Source organism: Schistocerca piceifrons, unplaced genomic scaffold, assembly GCF_021461385.2.
Source record: "Schistocerca piceifrons isolate TAMUIC-IGC-003096 unplaced genomic scaffold, iqSchPice1.1 HiC_scaffold_1870, whole genome shotgun sequence".
Taxonomy (NCBI): domain Eukaryota; kingdom Metazoa; phylum Arthropoda; class Insecta; order Orthoptera; family Acrididae; genus Schistocerca; species Schistocerca piceifrons.
Window position 1 is genome coordinate 2,067,355 of NW_025727757.1, and position 19,537 is coordinate 2,086,891.

General features: G+C 42.9%; 1 protein-coding gene across 1 annotated transcript in view; it reads left to right on the forward strand.

Annotated features, from left to right (window-relative positions):
• Window positions 1–18,137, forward strand: part of LOC124741114 (ankyrin-1-like) — a 51,950-nt gene extending 33,813 nt beyond the window's left edge. Inside the window, exon 6 of the mRNA XM_047248649.1 lies at window positions 17,793–18,137. Coding sequence (XP_047104605.1) covers window positions 17,793–18,137 — 345 coding nt within the window. The remainder of the gene's footprint in view (window positions 1–17,792) is intronic.
• Window positions 18,138–19,537: the final 1,400 nt, after the last annotated feature.

Genomic DNA, 19,537 nt, shown 5'->3' on the forward strand with positions numbered 1-19,537 from the left:
TCAGTCGCTGATGCTCCTGTTCTTGCAGGATGTTTTTAGACCGCAGCGATGTCGGAGATTTGATGTTTTCCTGTATCCTGATATTTTAGGTACACCAATGAAATGGTCGTCCAGGAAAATCCCCACTTCATCGCTACCTCGGAGTTGCTGTGTCCCATCGCTGGTGCGCCGACTATAACACCGCGTTCAGACTCACTTAAATGTTGATAAGCTGCCATCGTAGCAGCAGTAACCGATCTATGTAGACGAACTACATTTCGTATAGGAATCTGTAGATATCATTTTTATCAAATTAAAGAAATAAAGACACATCCCTACATCTCAAAGGCAGCTTTCGAGCAGGGCATGTTCTGTTTGCAGATGAAAGGCAGCCGACTGCAGAGTTAATGGTGGCAGACAGGTGGTACTCGTTATGCTGCAGATGAAGACCAGGAGAATAAGCGTATTACTACATGACGTGTATGAATCTGTAATGAGTGAGTGAGATGACGGAAATTAATTTGTAAAAAGTTAATTAGATATAATTACTTACCAAGTCACAGAAAGTGGTTTTCAGTTATCCACATGTTAAAGACAACGTTGGTGTAGTTTATATTCTCTTCGCAGAATTGTAGTAGCGAGGTCTCTCGAGTTGTGGTACCCGTTGTGGATGTCCTGCAATGTAAGTCGGTGGGTGAACACACGCCGTGGGTTCTGGAGCATCTGAGTGCAGACCTAAGTGAACGAGACACGATGAGTGTGGAATTACTTGTAGAAGCACAGGCTGCTCCTGCAGGGGGACCGGAGGTGGAAATTAAATTTTGACTTTTGGCTCGTAAGTAAAAATTCGAAAGAAAATGTTTGACATAAATTGAGTCGAAGTGCTGATGACGTTCGGTCGTATTACCGTATATCGAATCACTCCCGTCTCCGTTAAGTATTCAGTTTCCCCTGAAAGTGTTCCAGCGTTTGCTCTGAACAAGCTACACCCCCTGAATATGTGCAAAAGTAGCGCACTGAACTTCCATAAAAACACCGAGTTGTTTTAAAAGCTTCACGGTTTTAAGACCATTGCCATTCAGCTGCACCCGCAGTACAACTGATCGAGGAGAAAGTGTGTCTCTGACTCTAAATTAAGTGGTTTATAGGTCGCTGCTCTGTTTCACAAGGGCAAGAATCTTTTCTCTAGCATTATAGAAGCACAAAATATTTTGAGTACTATTCCACGGGAACGGTGGCTATGGAACGATGCTTCAATACCCTACGACCAGCAAAGACTTGGCTTAGAACCGAATCGAGACAGACGAGGGAGACTGGCTGCGTTGTTCCTGCTGAGCGAACACCGAAACTACGTGAAAGAATACGGCGAGATTTAAAAACAGGTGGTATCAGAAACATCTGAGTCCAATCCAAGAACTTAAATTATTGTATTGTTACGCGAATGCATTCTTGTGTTTAAAATGTTTATTGAAAGCGGTTTGTCGCCAGTTTTCTGTTTTCTCTATCGAGAAATGATGCCTGGTTTGCCTACTCCCAGTTCTTTGCGAATAGTACGACCTGCCCCCTCCCGCCACAATTGCTCTAGTTTATGTCGTGGGTACGCCCTTCGATTTCGCATTCATGGGGAGAAATCGTGAGGATTAGGAGTCGTATACATAAAAAGACATCTTTCGCCGGAGAAGATTATCAGAGCAAAAGAATATTCTCTCAGAAAGTTTTCAGTTACGCATGAATGAAAAATCGCAAGCGTATTCTGTGGCGAGACGGTTTCCTTCCCACTGCCTCCCCACCTCCCTGAGAAGGTTCTCTTGTGTGTGTCGTCTGCCGTGTCACGCGTAACGTCAGATTTCATTCAGCTCGCTCAAACAGGCAAACCGTTCAGTGTACGAAGATGGAACTGGCGTCAGTGTGTTCTGTAAAGAGTTGCACTACGTTTAGATTTCACTTTTATGTGCGGCAGCAAATAGTTAAGACGACTAAAGACAATTGGGAAAACGCATTTTCTGCGATCGTATTGAGTATACGACTCGTACGAACGTTTTCTGTTACTGAAGTTAGGTGAACACATTATGTGAATGAAATCTTAAAATTACATCATTTTTCATCGACTCCAAACCGGAACTATGGCCGAGTTTTCTAAGAAGAGATAATTTTGTTCAAATACGACGCAGAATGGTGTGCTCGCGTGTCAAGGACGCAAGCGATCGCCCGTGGGGTTCGTTACGAGAAACCGATCGCTAGGTTTGTAATCAGCCAGCTGTTAATTTTTCTGATTCGTCTATTTTCCGAACTTAACGAAGTGTAAGATTTACGGTGTGAGAAGACATGAATATCCGGAAACGTCAGCGGCACAGGTGCTGTGTGTATACCAAAGTCTTCTCGTACATCAGTGTGAAAACTTGAGTCTACTAAATAGCAACAAAAACATTTTAATTTTCACTTGTTTTGAAAGGTCGCTCATCTCTTCTTTCATGATTTTTTGGAAGCAAATTCGCCACGCAAATAATGTTTTTATTGTAAGGCTCGTAGAAGTTTCTACGGTTTCTCTCTTCTGTATTTCTTCGGGTACCTATACCTTCTTTCCTTACAGGCAATATAAACTTTGCCTTTACTACCAAAAAGTCTGTAAAAGCTAACGTCAACAGAACTTACTCAGCTCGATGTTATGCTACAGAGCACACTTCAAGAAACGGAGAATGTTCTCGGTTCGTGATTCGGTCCTCCAGTTTTATTCATACGAAATCGGAGGATGATGTTTGCTTTTACCGACTCCCCCCACTCATTTACTCAAGCTGAGAAATTTCTCGGGTGAAGCATATTCTCCGACTCGCTTTATTCGTGCGAACCTGGGAATGTTCTCCACAATTTCGAGTATAAAGTACATTCTCCGTTTTATTCATATGACCGAAGGTCACCATTCTGTAACTTGCACCAAACCATGATGACGCACACTTAGAGAAGTAATTCGCCTCAGAAAGTTTTCGCTCTGGACGGCGGCAAGTACTGGGTGTCCAGCAGGCTGCTTCAGAAACTGTTACATTATTCACTCTGAAGCTGCAAATCGAAATGTACAATTCTGTCCCAAACACAGCAATACTAGTTGCGACGAACGTTTGCCGCACAGGAGGCAATGTACTGTTTTTCTACGACGTTAATACCACATACCTGTCAATTTCTGCGGGTTTTCGGCAGAATCGGGTGGGGCCAAGAGTTATTTCGGTCCTTTCCAATTAATGGCGTCCAACACTGGGTTGCCAATCGCCAGAAACGTTGTATTACATAGTGTTTCCGTGTTTATATCTGTTTCCTTTCTCTTTAATCTTCACTCCTTCCACTTTGGGATTCCGAAATCAACCCCTTTTCCTCTTCCATTTTCCTCATTAGCGACGTCCCTGCAACAGTGCCGCTCTCACTCCAGCCTAGCGAGTGGAGAACTGAAGTCGGTGTCTGAACGAGATCTCTGTCACGGCTGGAGTTTAGCGTGGAATACGACTGAGTAAGTGCTGCCAAGCTTAGCCCGAATTATCCACAACTTTTCTCCTGTTTTTTTTTTTTAATTTACGATTTCCCAAGACCATTTGAAATTTAATTTTCAAGGTTACTGCGACCCCATGTGGTGATTAAAGTACTTTAAAGAGAAAGCGTGTAATCCATTTGGAGTTGTGGATGATAACAAATCGAACACCACATTGCATTCCAGCATTGCTGATGGGGGGCGCCACGAACTTGTAAGTTATTTTCAGCCAGGTGTCCAGATACTTTTGACCACATAGTGTATGTGAAGGCATCTTCAAGATCTAAAATGGATGTTTGAGCATCAAGAAAGTGCTTAATGGTCTAAGTCAACGACAGACAGGCAGCAAATATGGTTTCCAGTCATTAAACAGTCGAGCCACAGAATGAACATCAGTACAGTAGTTACATGTGTAATGAATCTTATCTGAAATTATACTATGGAAGATACTGGTTGACATGGCCAAAGATGAATAACATGTCTACGTTGGACAATCCATGTTCACAGGAAGATCATAGGTACATAAAATCAAACATCTTTGGAAGAACTATGTTATCTGTGAATACATTTATAAATACATCTGTGGAAGGGCAGTGTTATCTGTGAGCACAAGGTGTAAAAAGTATGTTTGTAGCACAAAAATATGACATCATGCCGAAAGAAATACCCACGTCTTTACTGGTTTAAATGAGAAAAATGTCCATGTTTCATACATACCATGGTACAGAAAATTGCGAAAGTTTGCCATAAAAATATTTTGCGTTGTAATCAATATGTGGCAGATCATTACAGTTTCAGGCCTATGGCCTGAATGCCAAAGTTGACAGCGACATGAATCAACACACCGGCAGCTCAAATTCGCGCAGTCTCTACTAATTCAGTTCTAGGGAGATGAGGAGCCAAGATAACATGGGAGTACTGCACTGGTGTTAAGGATGCGAATTACATTGGCACAAGGATGATAAGGACGCCTCATTTAATGATAAACAGAAAAAAACAGTGAACATATTCTAGTGCCCGTTTCCACCCTCCGCTTTGGCCATAGAGTGAGGATTCACACGCACAGAATTTATTTTCTGTTGTCGACACACATTGTCATAGTGGTTGTGTATTCTTGGGGTGGCATAGGTTTGTGCTTAATACGTCCTATAAATTTTGAATGTCGCCAAATCGTTAGTTGACATAGATTCCAGTCGTATGTGCTGTGTATTAGGGACAGGTGTTTTGTAGAGACCATAACAACTTGCATTTGATACCTGCAATAAATTGATCTCTCAGCTTTGACGAACAAAATGAGCAGACATCACGTCGCAGCACCGTCACGTCAGCGTGTACTCACACCGTCTGTCACGTCACGTCATGTAACGTCAATTCGCTTAGTCTGTGTCAGAGTACAGTATTTCAGTTGAGGAACTAAGGTTACTAATGGCCAAAGCAGACCTCATAACTTGTGTTCTTTATCAGTCTTGTTTGCTGAAGTGCTGAGGCGTGAAACAACACCTCAAAACATCGACATTTCTATGTTATAGGTGACTGGGCGTCTCTTCTGTTATTGCCAAACCTAAACAATTTTTCGCTTTCAGATATCTCACATTGCTTGTGTGAGAACATCCAGTGCAAAAAACCTCCAAGTCGGCATCGAACATTTACAATTTGCCACGAAATCAAAGCACAATAAGAAAATGGAGAGTAAAAAGTTACAAAAGCACAATATCCACTACTATACAACGAGTTAACTTACGCTGATAGCAGATGATGATACCGTCGACACTTCATTCCCTGGAAACCGTGACCTGCCGTGACGTGACCTGACGTGACGTGACGTGACGGTCTGTTGACGACTTGTCTGAATGCCGCCATTTGAAATGCATTGTGGAATGTTTCCACACGACGAGACTTGACGGCATCCCGAGATCATGCGACAATTTCAGCTTAATGTTGACAACATGCACACCACGCAATGCTCACACCAGAGATTTTTCTACTCTATGGCTTTGATCGACGTCATATCTGACTCACAGATGCTACTTAGAGGCGACATCTAAAGGCAATGCGGTTCAATCCTAAACCAAAGAATGTATCACGAAAAAGACAGATAATATACATACATACAATAAAATTTGATTGCAGCTCATGCGATTAATTACATAGCTATAAGCTATATTGCAAATAAATTGAGCTAACAAAAAAGAAAGTAACAACATAAAAAACCATACATGCATGAAACAAATTATCACAGTTCACGTGTGCAAGTGAAAGAACCAAGCATGTCCTTTAAAGTCCACTACAATATCACTCGTAGTAAACTCGTAATTTACATCTACATGGACAGTTTGCAAATCACACTTACGTGCTTGGCAAAGTGTTCATCGAACCATTTTTCACAATAATCCTCTATTATTCCAGTATGAAACAGAATGCGGAAGAAACGAACAGATGTACCTTTCCGAGCGAGACCTGATTTCCTTATTTTATGATGATGATCGTTTCTCCCTGTGGATGTCGGCGAAAAAAAAAAAATGGTTTCGCATTCGGAGGAGAAAGTTAGTAATTGAAACTTCGTGGTAAGGTTCTGCCGCAACGAAACATGCCTTTATTTTAAGTATGGCCGCCCCAAATTCTGTATCATGTCAGTGACACTGCCTCTCCTATTTCTCGACAGTACAAAATGTGCTGCTTTTCCCTGAACATTCTCGATGAAGTCCTTTAATTCTACCTGGTAATGATCCCACACTGCACAGCAGTATTCTAGAAGAGGACGGACAACCGTAGTGTAGGTAGTCTCTCTAGTAGATCTGTTGCATCTTCAGCCAATAAAACGCAGTCTTTGGTTCTCCTCCCCCACAATATTTCCTATGTGTTCTTTCCAATTTATGTTCTTCGTAACGGTGATTCCTAGGTATTTAGTACGATTTCCGGCCTTTAGATTCGACTGATTTATCGTCTAACCGAAGTCTAACCGATTCCGTTTAGCACTCATGTGGATGACCTCACACTTTTCATTATTTAGGATCAATTGCCAATTAATACGAATTGTGAACTCTGTGACAGGAAAATTCACAAAAAGCGACAAATGTTGGAACCGATCACGAGTATTGAGCTACATATTTCAGTTCAAGATATCGAGTCCAAGTTTCACTATTTTCAGCGTTTCTGCACTAAGGGAGTGCAGTTCTTTGTTACAGGATTTCTATTCTTGATGTCGCACTCTGTACTACTGCGACAAATAAGAAATTCTGGAATCAACAACTAAACTTGACGTAGATGTCTCAAGTGCAGAGACAAGAAATAAAAAATCCTAAAAAGTAATAACAATACACACTTAATGAAATGTCAGGGAAAGTAACGAACCGTGCAATAGAGACCTACAATTTACCTATATGGGCCTAGCTGTCCTCTTAGTCTCCTGCCTAACCTCACCCTCATAAATCGTGCAGTTTGCGGAAAAATACAGCCAAATATTCGTGGGAATCAAGATTATAAATATGCGAGCTAACCGTTCCATTCGCACCAATTATGCTGTTCTTTCGATTCCTGCCCGAGCTCACTTTCGGAAATCATATCTTATTGGGAAAGAAGTAGCTAAATATTTTATAGGAACCAAGATTAAAAATACGATTGCTGCTTGATTCACTGGCATCAGTTTAAGCTGCGCGCTGAGGTTGCGGTGCTGCCTGACCATACTCTCGGAAATCGCGACATATTTACAACAATCGACACAGTTTACTTCAGGCACTGAGACAACCGCAGATAACATTTAATGACGGGACACTTTCATCTTTCGCATCGAAGACCGATGATGGCACACACGACGTCGCTAGTCAAAGTTGACGGGTGGAATAGGACACTAGAATTGAACCAAAGTAGTACTTAATGCCTGAAATTCATATCTAGGCTGGTGGAAAATCTTGTAAAAATAAATTATGCCTTACGATAGGTCCATGGAGGACGCGTGTTTCAAGAAACCATGGCGATGTGCTAACGTTGTCGAACATTATGCAAAAGATCGAATGAAGAAAGCACTTGGCATGGTAGCTTTGTAGGAATATTTATAATCTGCAGACGCCCGATCTTCCTGTAATTAAAAGATACATAAAATTAATCTTTCTCCTACAGAGACTGTCTTAGATAGATTCGTACGAATAATCCGCTCGACTGATTTGTAAAATTATATTATTCTTAATATATAAGTGCTGTGTCTAAGATCTCCATATTTATTAGACATGCAGGAGTCGAGAATTAATGTTACGCATGCGCAGGAAGGTGCAGTCATTTCGGTGGCCGTGCTTTGGCAGCGACCACACTCTGCTCGGTGACTCGGCACAGGCCGCTGCCGCTGCTCCGTGCTGTTGCCGCATTTCTGTTTCTGCAGACTCTGCTGGCAACGGGGACAGCAACAGCCGCCTTGCTCGCCTTTAGACTCAAACCGTTGCTGGGATACGGCGTGGGCCGATGACGAGAGCCGTGTATTGTCGACAACTGCGTCACGTCTTCATTTGTCTTGTTTACTGTAAGGGGGTACAGTTGATTGAACAATCATTTTTGAAACGACCTTAGTGCAAATTTTGACAAAATGAGTTAAGAGCGGTAACGGATCCTACACACATAGATACATTTTTTTTTTTTTTTTTGTATGAGAAGAGCTTTATTCCAGATATTGTAAATGTGTTACTGTGACTCGTTATAGCGGCATCATTTATGAAAGGGCTTAACTCCTGGAACAGCGCCCTTTCAATGGTGATCATACTGGCATGCCATCTACCGAATACTTAATGCACTATATCTTTACGTTTCTCTTTCCGTAGTTGAACCGTTGCTATTTCTGAAGAAGCGTTGTGAAATGTAAAAATGACTCCAAGTATCGTGTTGGAGAGTAGTGACAGTACCAAGAAAGAAATAAAGAAAGAAACAAAAACGTATTGTTGGAAAACATGAGCAGAACACTGTAAGAACAGCCACAGTAATTTGTCACGAGTACACTAACCCTTTCAGCCATCTTCCTTTACACATTTTGAACACAGTAGTTGCAATCAGATGTGGTTTCTAAACACACACATTCACGACCGATTCCAAAGTTGAGGAATTTTTGAAGGCTGTCGCCCTGTTTCCTGTATCTTTTTGTTTTCCGTGTTCTGTGCTGTACTCTACGATAATTCATCATTACTTGGGTACGAATTAGGGTTGCATAGTCTCCTCAGACACGTAGATAGCGGTTGCACAGAATGTATTGTTACAGTAGAGCAATGCAGGGCCGATGGGGGTCGACTACTCAAGTCGCATACGTGGCGGGGCAGCAATAAATGCGCCGTGAGTGGCAGCGTTAGGCAAAGTGAGACGCGTACAGCGCGTGTCACGTAACACTAGACTACAGCGCGACACGCACGGGTCGCGCGGGTGCAGCGCATACTGCGACTCGCACACGACACCTCGCACGCGCCGGCTGGCGACGCTCTGCGCTGACAGAACCGAAGCGCCCGCAACCTGTTATCTTCCTCAAACGATTTTACAGAAACTATTCACCGAAAATATTTGATTTTTGCCTTACTTGTATCGTTATATGTCAGCTTCGTGGCGAAGTGCCCATCACCTCGCTAATGACCATTCTTATTGTGATGTACACAATTTTAGTAAGACACTACGCTAAATCAAAAAGTTTGCAATGAAAATTAGGGGTCGCTGTGATTTTGCGTTTGCTGAGTATTACACCATATGTTGCTGCGTATGAAATTTAGCCAACATGTAGAATTTTTGTTTAGATTTCTATCTGCCTCCGATCTCGAGAAAATGGATCCCATGTAGCGCGCTCACTCCCGATCTCACGCCCGCGAGAATGAAATACTCGCAACATCTCTCGTATCTCATGTCTCGAGACATCGAAACGAAAGTTTGGCGAATGATAGCACACAAGGAGGAGAGTGTTTTGCCAACTCTTAAGCACACGAAACTTTCTCATCTATGGCGATATATCAGTACTTATACTTCCCTTTCTATTTACTTCACTCCAGTGACTGTAATTTTTTAAGAGTTATTGGCAGCTAGCGAAACAAGAGCTTCCTAGTATGAAAACAAACATGAAATTTCTTCTTGTATGTTACTGCAAACCGACACTATGAGGTTTTTTGTAAGCTATTGTTGCTCTGTGATTGCCAATTACTTGTTTAATGAGGCACTCCGTTTCGGAATTCTGTCTCAATAGCTGCTGTGAGATGAGTTTGGCAAATTACACTGTGACAAAGGACGTACAATTAAACCAGTCACCAACAGAAATGTGGCCGTTACTCACGAACGGTAATGCTTCTTCGAAGGAGAATAGGTTGACAATTAACACAAAAATAGATTGCCAATTCTGTTGGAATTTTGGTGGAATTCCAGTAACCCTCAGTCGTTTAATGATCAAGGTAAGAGCATATGGACTATCAGAGCAACTGTGTGATTGGATTGAAGAGTTCCTAGATAACAGAACGCAGGAATGTCATTCTCAATGGAGAGAAGTCTTCTGAAGTAAGAGTGGTTTCAGGTGTACCGCAGGGGAGTGTCGTAGGACCGTTGCTATTCGCAATATATATAAATGACCTTGTGGATGACATCGGAAGTTCACTGAGGCTTTTTGCAGATGATGCTGTGGTATATCGAGAGGCTGGAACAATGGAAAATTGTACTGAAATGCAGGAGGATCTGCAGCGAATTGACGCATGGTGCAGGGAGTGGCAATTGAATCTCAGTGTAGAGAAGTGTAATGTGCTGCGAAGATCGCTTATCATTTAGCTACAATATAGCAGGCCAGCAACTGGAAGCAGTTAATTCCATAAATTATCTGGCAATAGCCATTAGGAGTGATTTAAAATGGAATGATCATATAAAGTTGATCGTCGGTAAAGCAGATGCCAGACTGAGATTCATTGGAAGAATCCTAACGAAATGCAGTCAGAAAACAAAGGAAGTAGGTTACAGTACGCTTGTTTGCCCACTGCTTGAATACTGCTCAGCAATGTGGGATCCGTACCAGATAGGGTTGATAGAAGAGATAGAGAAGATCCAACGGAGAGTAGCGCGCTTCGTTACAGGATCATTTACTAATCGCGAAAGCGTTACAGAGATGATAGATAAACTACAGTGGAAGACTCTGCAGGAGAGACGCTCAGTAGCTCGGTACGAGCTTTTGTTGAAGTTTCGAGAACATACCTTCACCGAAGAGTCAAGCAGTATATTGCTCCTTCCTACGTATATCTCGCGAAGAGACCATGAGGATAAAATCAGAGAGATTAGAGCCCACACAGAGGCATACCGACAATCCTTTCCACGAACAATACGAGACTGGAATAGAAGGGATAACCGATAGAGGCACTCAAGGTACCCTCCGCCACAGACCGTCAGGTGGCTTGCGGAGTATGGATGTAGCTGTAGACAAAGGCAGGAAAAACGAGTGGAGCGAAATGCACATTCATTTTTAAGCAATATATTACTTAAAATTAATAACGTTATTAAAGTTCTGAAGTATAATTTTCAAAAGAACGCATTTTTTAACGCAATATTTTTTAATGAGATTTGGTGTGTCAATTTTCGCATTATTCAGTATTTCGTCCTGTTCGTATCATTCAGTTCTCTACCAGTAGCCAGTTTTCTCGTGTTGTACAATAGGCAGCACATGACAGGCATTGAATTCAATTTCTAGTTTCTGTTGGAACGTAAGGAATACATTTACACACGAAATGCAGAAGGTGTTACAGGCATAGAGAACAATGACTACGTATACAAGTAATGAAAATCCACATAATTATAAAAAAAACCTCAAAAATTAACTATAATACACAGAAATAGAAAGGGCAGTTTTAAAATGCAGGCAGAGGCATGATTTGAGTTGCTTTTCCTTATACAGGAAGATAAAGCTGCTTGGAGTATTAGTGGCATCTACAGTAAAACTTGAGCAGGATAAAAAAATCAAGAGAAGGTACACGTAACCTACAGGGTGGCTGCTATTAAGGTTTCTGCTGCTTGGGCGGGCCGCCACGAGAAAGGAAAGGAGCGACCGGAGGACAAAGACACTTTGCGAAAACATTCGTAGGAGACATCTGGCAGATAGTCCAGAGGGATTCTTGTGGCATGTGGATTACACGAGCTGCAAGACACAATCCGTACCTCCTCTGCGTGACGTCAACCGTAATGTTACCGACGACAGTGACACGAGATCGGAGACATTAGACACAGTTTCCCGAAATTCCTTCAGCAAAGAAGACCAACTAAGTATTCCAGCATTCGAGTCAACAACAATTGACATCCTGAGTAACATGGAATTAGATATCCTTGATGTACCGAAGCAGCTTCAAACACTCAATAAGGACAAGTCTTCCGGTCCACATAGCATGTCATTCAGGTTCCTATCGAGAGTGTGCTGGTATAACAGCTCCGCACTTGAGTCTCTCTACGAATTATCCGTACCAAAAGATATTAAAATACATACAGTCTGTGCCTTTGCACAATCTGAAATTATTCTGTGGAGTGGAGCATATTGTCAAGCAAATGTGATTTGAGTTTGTGTATGGAGTTCATTTTCTAGATTTGTTTTTCTTCACTCAAGGTTCAAATGGCTCTGGGCACTATGGGACAGAACTGCTGTGGTCATCAGTCCCCTAGAACTTAGAACTACTTAAACCTAACTAACCTAAGGACATCACACACATCCATGCCCGAGGCAGGATTCGAACCTGCGACCGTACCGGTCGCGCGGTTCCAGACTGAAGCGCCTAGAACCGCTCGGCCACCTCGGCCGGCTTCACTCAAGGTTTATTCGGCTCAATAAGTCATCCCTTTTAGTGTCACTAGATGACGGATAGTGTAAGTCATTCCACATCCTACTATTACACTCATGAAGGTTTTTGTTGCTTCCAGACTGTTGTTAATCGCTGATAACAAACTCCCTAAGTGGATAAGTCTACTGTGAAGGTGTTGACAGAATCCTCAACTACGTAGAAAGCTGGCTAAAAGAGCGCTAATCGACGTATGTACGAAATACTAAATAGTACTAAATTGCTAATATTTACTATACTCTTTCAAGCTAAACAAACGTTAAAGGAGGCCGTACTTACAGACGATGTGAGAGTGCTGTTTGAGGAACCCTGATAAACGTTCTGTTTAACTGGCACTGCTCGCAGAGTAGACGCAGAATGCGTGCCCTCCTCTCCTTCAATCCATGCCAAACACAGTACAGAACGATATGCTCCTCCGAGTGAAATGAGGAATAATTTGTTACATTGGGCTCTGTACCGGCATGTATGCTGCTCTGTAGACCTGTGAGCTTCGCTTTACATTCCTTTCGTGGCGTCCATATGTGTAGTGCTTTACAAGAGGACTTTGCTTTATCAGAACACGTGGTTTATTTATTTATTAATAGCGCCATAGCTACACATGCCACATTACCCTCTACGTATTTAACGTCTACATGCACTGTAAACTTCAAGTCTCTATCAGTGAATAAGACCGTTTTTTCTTTCATTAATATACCATACCTTATGTTTACACTTCCGAGTCGTTTCTAGTGGATTCGTTTCGCTAAATAATACGCCTAACTTCTGGGGATTGAGTTTGACAGTCGGTGGCGTCACATCGGCCGTGTACTCGCGTTGTGTAATGTTCCTCCCTCGATCTGGGGTGGACCCCCGCAGCACAAAACACTGTCTTCTCCCATACGTCACACTTACGACTTTAAATGACTAGCAACTGGGCGTTGTTCAAATGTTGAGAGCACTCGAGTACCCGCGACACAAAAACTGCGAAACAAGCCTCGAATTGGCACAACGTCGCCGTGTTAATTCTGCAGACATTTTGACGTCAGCCGCAGACGCAGGTCGCAGCAAAGCAGAGGACGATTTCACTTCCAGGTCCACTTCCCGTGTCCTGCCAACCACGCAGCTTTCAAGCTGCTCCCGCGCTTGCTTGTTGCTGCTAAAAGTGAATGGAAACGGAAAGAAATAGAAAATTCAGAACTATCAGTCACACTTCGTTTATTACATTTTCAAACGTGAAATTAACTCTCCCGGTCTCGGATATGCCAAAGTCGAAAAAGTTTCCTTTCTTCGCACCCGAAATCATGTTCCGTGTTCTTCACAGAGTACTATTACTGACCTCCATTGGACTGGCACTCAGTACAAAATAAACAACACTGTATCTCAGGGAGTAATTAGAGTTAAATTACGTTGAAACAAGATCAGAGCAATAACAGAAGACGGTTTTACAGTTTCTGGCGATAATATTTACAACGTATCGTTTCATTGTCCATAAGCAACACTTTGCAAAAAAAAAAAAATGGTTCAAATGGCTCTGAGCACTATGGGACTTGACATCTATGGTCATCAGTCCCCTAGAACTTAGAACTACTTAAACCTAACTAACAGTACACAACATCCAGTCATCACCAGGCAGATAAAATCCCTGACCCCGCCGGGAATCGAACCCGGGAACCCGGGCGTGGGAAGCGAGAATCCTACCGCACTACCACGAGCTGCGGACTTAACATCTTAACATCTTAGAACTACTTAAACCTAACTAACCTAAAGACATCACACACATCGATGCCCGAGGCAGGATTCGAACCTGCGACCGTAGCAGTCGCACGGTTCCGGAATGGAACGGCTAGAACCGCACGGCCACCGCGGCCGGCCAATACTTTGCAGTTTGTTGTGATGAACATTGAGCAATAATTTCAAAACGTAGCAGATAAAACGTTCTTCACAGATTTAGGTAGGCTTTTATTTTCTCTTGCTTTCATACAGTTCTCTTCTAAGTGAACTAACGGAATATTGTTGCTTATTGTGAAACAGACAGTTGTAGCTACTGAGATACCATGGTGAAAACAGGAACGAACGTAACGTTATATTTAATGAATCTGGCAAACGCAAGAGAACCAAAGCAAAAGTCTGGAATATTTGCAGAGGCATCTGTCGTTATGACTTTGTAGATTTTTCTGTTTTGTCGGTGACAGTGTGGTGAAGACCGATGACATGAATTTCTTTTCTACTGTAACTTTAAGGTATTTTTATAGGTTTAGATTTCCGTTGCACCATTTTAAACTCAGGGATTTTCAATTACGAGGTGAACAATTCTTTTGGCGTTACTTGTGACTGGCCAAGCTGTTTGCTCGTCATCTGTTGGAGACTTGTTTTCATTCTAGAGCTGACCGTTCCTTTACCAGACGGTTGTGTTGTATCTGACAAATACGTAACATCTGTAATGACTGTACTTACGGTAATGGGAAACAAAATGTTGCTAATAATTAATGCTTTTATTAGGTACTGTAATTAAAGACATTCAGTTTTGATACTATTTCGTGACGCATTCGCATGTGTGACGTGTGGGCCTCCCCGGACACAGTGCCAGAAAGGTGCCGCGGCTGAGGCGCGCCTGCAGAGCCCCTGGTTGCCGCGGAGAGCGGCTGGGGTTTCCCCCGGCAGGGCTGAGCGGTCAGCGGCGGCGGGGCGTGCGGCTCTGCGCACTGGCGGGAACCCGACTCGAGGCAGGCGGGCATTCTTAAACACGCTACCAGCAGCAGCTGTTCAGCGACAAACGGCGCAGCAAGTGCGATCACATGAAATAATCACCGCAATGCGCTGCGTCTAATCAAATGTCAACCACAACTGCATCAACAAAAACATACGAGTTAGGTGTTACAGCAAAACTAATAACAATTCAGATATTGAATGCTGTACTCGAGCACCGTCAAACACGTGTCTGATAGCAGCACGATGCCCAATGTATTGTCGCAGCCGCCACTGAGCTGCGCTTTACCGACAGCGTCCTCTCACTGAGCGGACGCGCCTGGCATCGGCAGATGGTCTCTCTCCACTGCGACGCACCTCAGGTCGCCCCCAAACACTACGTGTTTGCGGTTTTCTGCCGCAAGGCCGCAGATTTGTAGCCTAAATAACACAGTTCAGGCTGCTTTGCTTTCGGTTCCTAAAGGAGCGAACGGAAAAGTACACTGTCATCTGGTGCAGGACACAACAAACGAGCAGCCTTCAAATTGTGGAAAATATGCTGTACTATGAAAGGGTACAGTACTACCCGACATAGAAAAGGTTTGCCTCGTTCGGGACAGTAATACCCATAGTATAACAACATACTCCGTTGTTCTCGTCAGAACAGCTGTTTTATTGTAACACAACTGTATTCACTACACTCACACCGGTTACTAGTGTACAAAATAAGGACAGTTTGTATATTTGCTTATTCGTATGCACACTTCCTTCAAAAATAGATCCCTATATCTAGTTTTGTGATGTTTGAGAAATGAGTGAATGGTTTGTTGCTTGCTGACCACAGATAGTGGATGTAGAACCTGTAATTATCTTTGACACAGTCCTCTGGTCACCTTCGGGAGAGCCAAAGAAGCATTCCAGACCACTGGAGGGCCTGGAGTGTGTGGCTGGCCAGTACGGTAACAGGACCCTCCCCCACTGGTGAGGGAGCGTGGGGTGGCCTGGTGAACGGCCGTGTCCCGGCACTCTGGCGCTGGTTCCCCAAGTTGAAACACCTGTTTTCAGTGCGCTCCGTAGAACCACAGAATACGGGAATGGTATGCGTGTGGAACATTTAAGAGCAGCCAGAAACAATGATTTCCCTTTTCAGAATATATATATAAAAAAAACGTTATGGTGGGAGATTCATGTAAAGGAAGGTAGGTAACACTCATGGGGAACTTGGGATTTTTTGCAGTGGGCAATGGTCTCAATGACACCACGTGTGGTAATTTTAAGCTGAGATACTTGCGTGTATAAATTTAAGCTGAGAATATTTAAGAATTTTCTTGTACGGAATTTGAATTGGAAACACATGGTGAGTACTGACTGTTTCAATCTGGCGAAGAGACAATGGAAAACAGATGTGCGTGTGCAAACCTTCACTTGAGGACCCGTGCGTGAGATAATTAACTACTCATGGCACCAAAATAACCATTATTAACTACATTCGTGTAAAGCAAGCTAGAAATTTTGATTGAGAGAGAAAAAGGTTAGTTAACCATTTACCCAGCAACACAATGAGGCTTACAGTGCAGTGGGAGATGAGTATAAATCCTCCAGAGTGTGTGGCAGGTCCGTAGGAAAGGTTTCGTCTGAAATTTAATCCGAAGCTCTCTGACTTATTAATCTGCGTAGAAATTTAGTTGTTGGGAAGATTTGATACGTACAGGCTAAAGTCGGTTGTTCTGTGTAATTTGAATGTAGAAACTTAGTTACAAGTACTGTACCAAAAAGCAATAATTATCCTTGAATAACCTGACCGTTAGTAAATTCTCTAGGTTATTAGTCAATCAGTATAGGAGAGTGTGTGTGTGTGAGAGAGAGAGAGAGAGAGAGAGAGAGAGAAGTAATGGATATCCGTCCCATTCCAGAAAATCCAGAAAGTGCACTGTAGTAATAAGGGAAAACAGTAAGAGACCACAGGATATTGAAATGCGTACGTAATATCATGTCCATGGGGCAGACAATTCCTTGTTTTCTCCTATGTTTGAATGTATTGAACGAAATTCTTCACCATTGTGGTGGTAGAATTTCAGAAAATAAAAGATGAGATATGAAACAAAATGGTGGTCATGATCATTCAGTAGAGGGTAGCCATTTTGTTCAGACGTTTTTTGCCATCAGCTCCTTATTATTAGAATACTCAAGTGCTGATTAAAAAGAATGCGATAGAATGGGAATGTGGTCTTGCCAAGGTGGAGGGAGTCCATCGGAAATGTTTACAGACAGTGCCATGTTTAAAATTTATCAGTCAGATGCCTTTAATTCCGTTGCGTTGAGATAATTTAAAAAAAGAAAAAAACTATAGCAAAACATTTGGGTGATGGGGCTTTGCTAAGAATGTACAGTAGCAGTGGCTACGGTAAGTCATATCAACATTTCCCGTGCACAAGTATTAAAAGCTTGGCAGGCCACACATCTCGTAGGCCTGACTGCTAGACGCAACAGGTGGGAGAGTTGCGACCCGAAAAGATAATGGTAGTAACCTCTCAACAATGACAATGGATTATTGAAATATCACTCTTGCCAAAAGCCTTAGAATATTTTCCCATTCAGCAATAGCAGGACAAGTAATTAAGAATTAAAAACCATCGGAAAATACGATTATTAATATCATGTTTTCTAATCACTGTTTGGGAACAAACAGATTTAATGAATTAATAAGATGGTAATTATTGCCAGCAGATGTTAGTTTCAGAGGTCAAGACTGCTGCATAACTGTTGGATATTATGTGACGTTTTGAGAACGAGAAGAAAAATGTCAGCTCGTTGTGTTTTTTTTGATGCAGAAGTGGCACTCTGGAGTTCCCAGGTACCCCGCCGCCCCCTGCAACGGAGCTGACGACGCCAGAGGGGAGCGGCCGGCGCGCTCGGTCCAGGCCTCTCCAGAGGCGCCAGTTGGGCACAGCTGGTCGCGGCGGGCCTTCCAGCAGGTTCCAACACGGCTGGAGTCGGAGTCCTCCTCCCCACGATTCAACCATTTCGTTGCTCTCTGGACCTCTCTTACCAAGAGCTTCCTTCCGGTACCTTCAGGTGCTGACGCATACGCAGGCAAACTGGCGTGGCGGCCTGCTCTCGACCAACATCACCGGCATCAGAGTTACGAGTATGGGAGCGACCTCCATCCAGGATAAACGCCAGTGGGTCGTCAGCTGTCGTTTATAAAGTGTTGGAACCAGTGAGTGGAGAGTGAAAGCTGCATTCGACCGGGTTGGTGACACTTCGTCACGGAGACTACAGGAATTGCACAGGGACGATTAAGTTCTCTGTTGTTCCGCCGAAATGTAATGGATAGAAGCACAAAACGGCCGGTTGGATTCGTACATGTAACAAAACTCGTAGGAGCAATTCTATCTGCTGAAGAGATTTTTGAGACACTTGTTATGACTTTGAAACTTATAACCCTACTAGATGAACCCTGGACAACAGTGATTCCACTCTTGTCACAATAGAAAATTATTTCGGCAGCGAATTGCAGGGCTTTTTAGTCATCTTTCCAGAGCTGAAAGAAAGTCTACTACCTCGTCTGCGAAGCCCTTAGCTCTGCCTGCAGAAAGCTTCTCGCATGTCTGAAATCTCAATTCAAGTTGTCGTTTCAGAAATCCTCTCATTTCTCTTTTACCCACAGAACACTTATCCCCCACCGAAATTATTTGGTAATTCTTTTCTGCTCTGCAAGTCGGAATGCTGGACATTTAAAATCTCTAGCAGTAACTGCATACTACCTGTGGTTCATAGATCCTGCAATGCCGCTGCAAGATCATCTCCTGTTCGTGCCGGAAGTTCGGGTTTTCAGCAATGCCCTAAGTATTTCATTCATTTCTCGCTCATTGAGATTCCCCACCTAGTCTTCTAAAGTTGACTGATGTTAACTGAATCCTTCAGCGGCTTTGAAGTGGCCCGTTTCCTTCTTCTGGACAAGTTCCACAACTTTGCGTATAGCTTCCAGTTCCACAAACGTGCCTATCTTGGAGACATAGCAATAAAAATCAGAACTCCTGTTCCTATAAACTGATGACGAATTTCGGCTGCCAGAAACATAGCAACCTCTTACTACCCGCTGCTGTGGATCGCACCTTAGTTTTATTCCGGCACGATCTAACAATGGTGGTCTAGTGGTCGATACCTTTTACCAGTTAGTTAAGAAATAGGGTACTTGAGATATTATAATGTATGAATTACTCTGAAAATACGTCTTGACTGCGTTGAGAAATGACTTACAATAGAAGTGTGCAGAAAATTTTTATCTTAGTCTCAACATTAGCTGTGTAGAACGAAGCGTCAACAGTGCCGGCACGAAACTCAAAATGGCCCGGAATGACTTTCGGTACCGCAACCAGTTCCTATCATCGTGGGTAAAGGCGAAGTATTGTTATAGCTTCTGTGATCTGGAAGAGATGACTCAGAGACCGGTGAATAGTGTCACATCAACTCCTCTTTGTATCTCGATATATACCTGCGACACGGTAACCTATGGAATCAAGCACCCCTCATTTCTTGTCCTGACCAGAGGCAAACTATACTCTACTTGTAT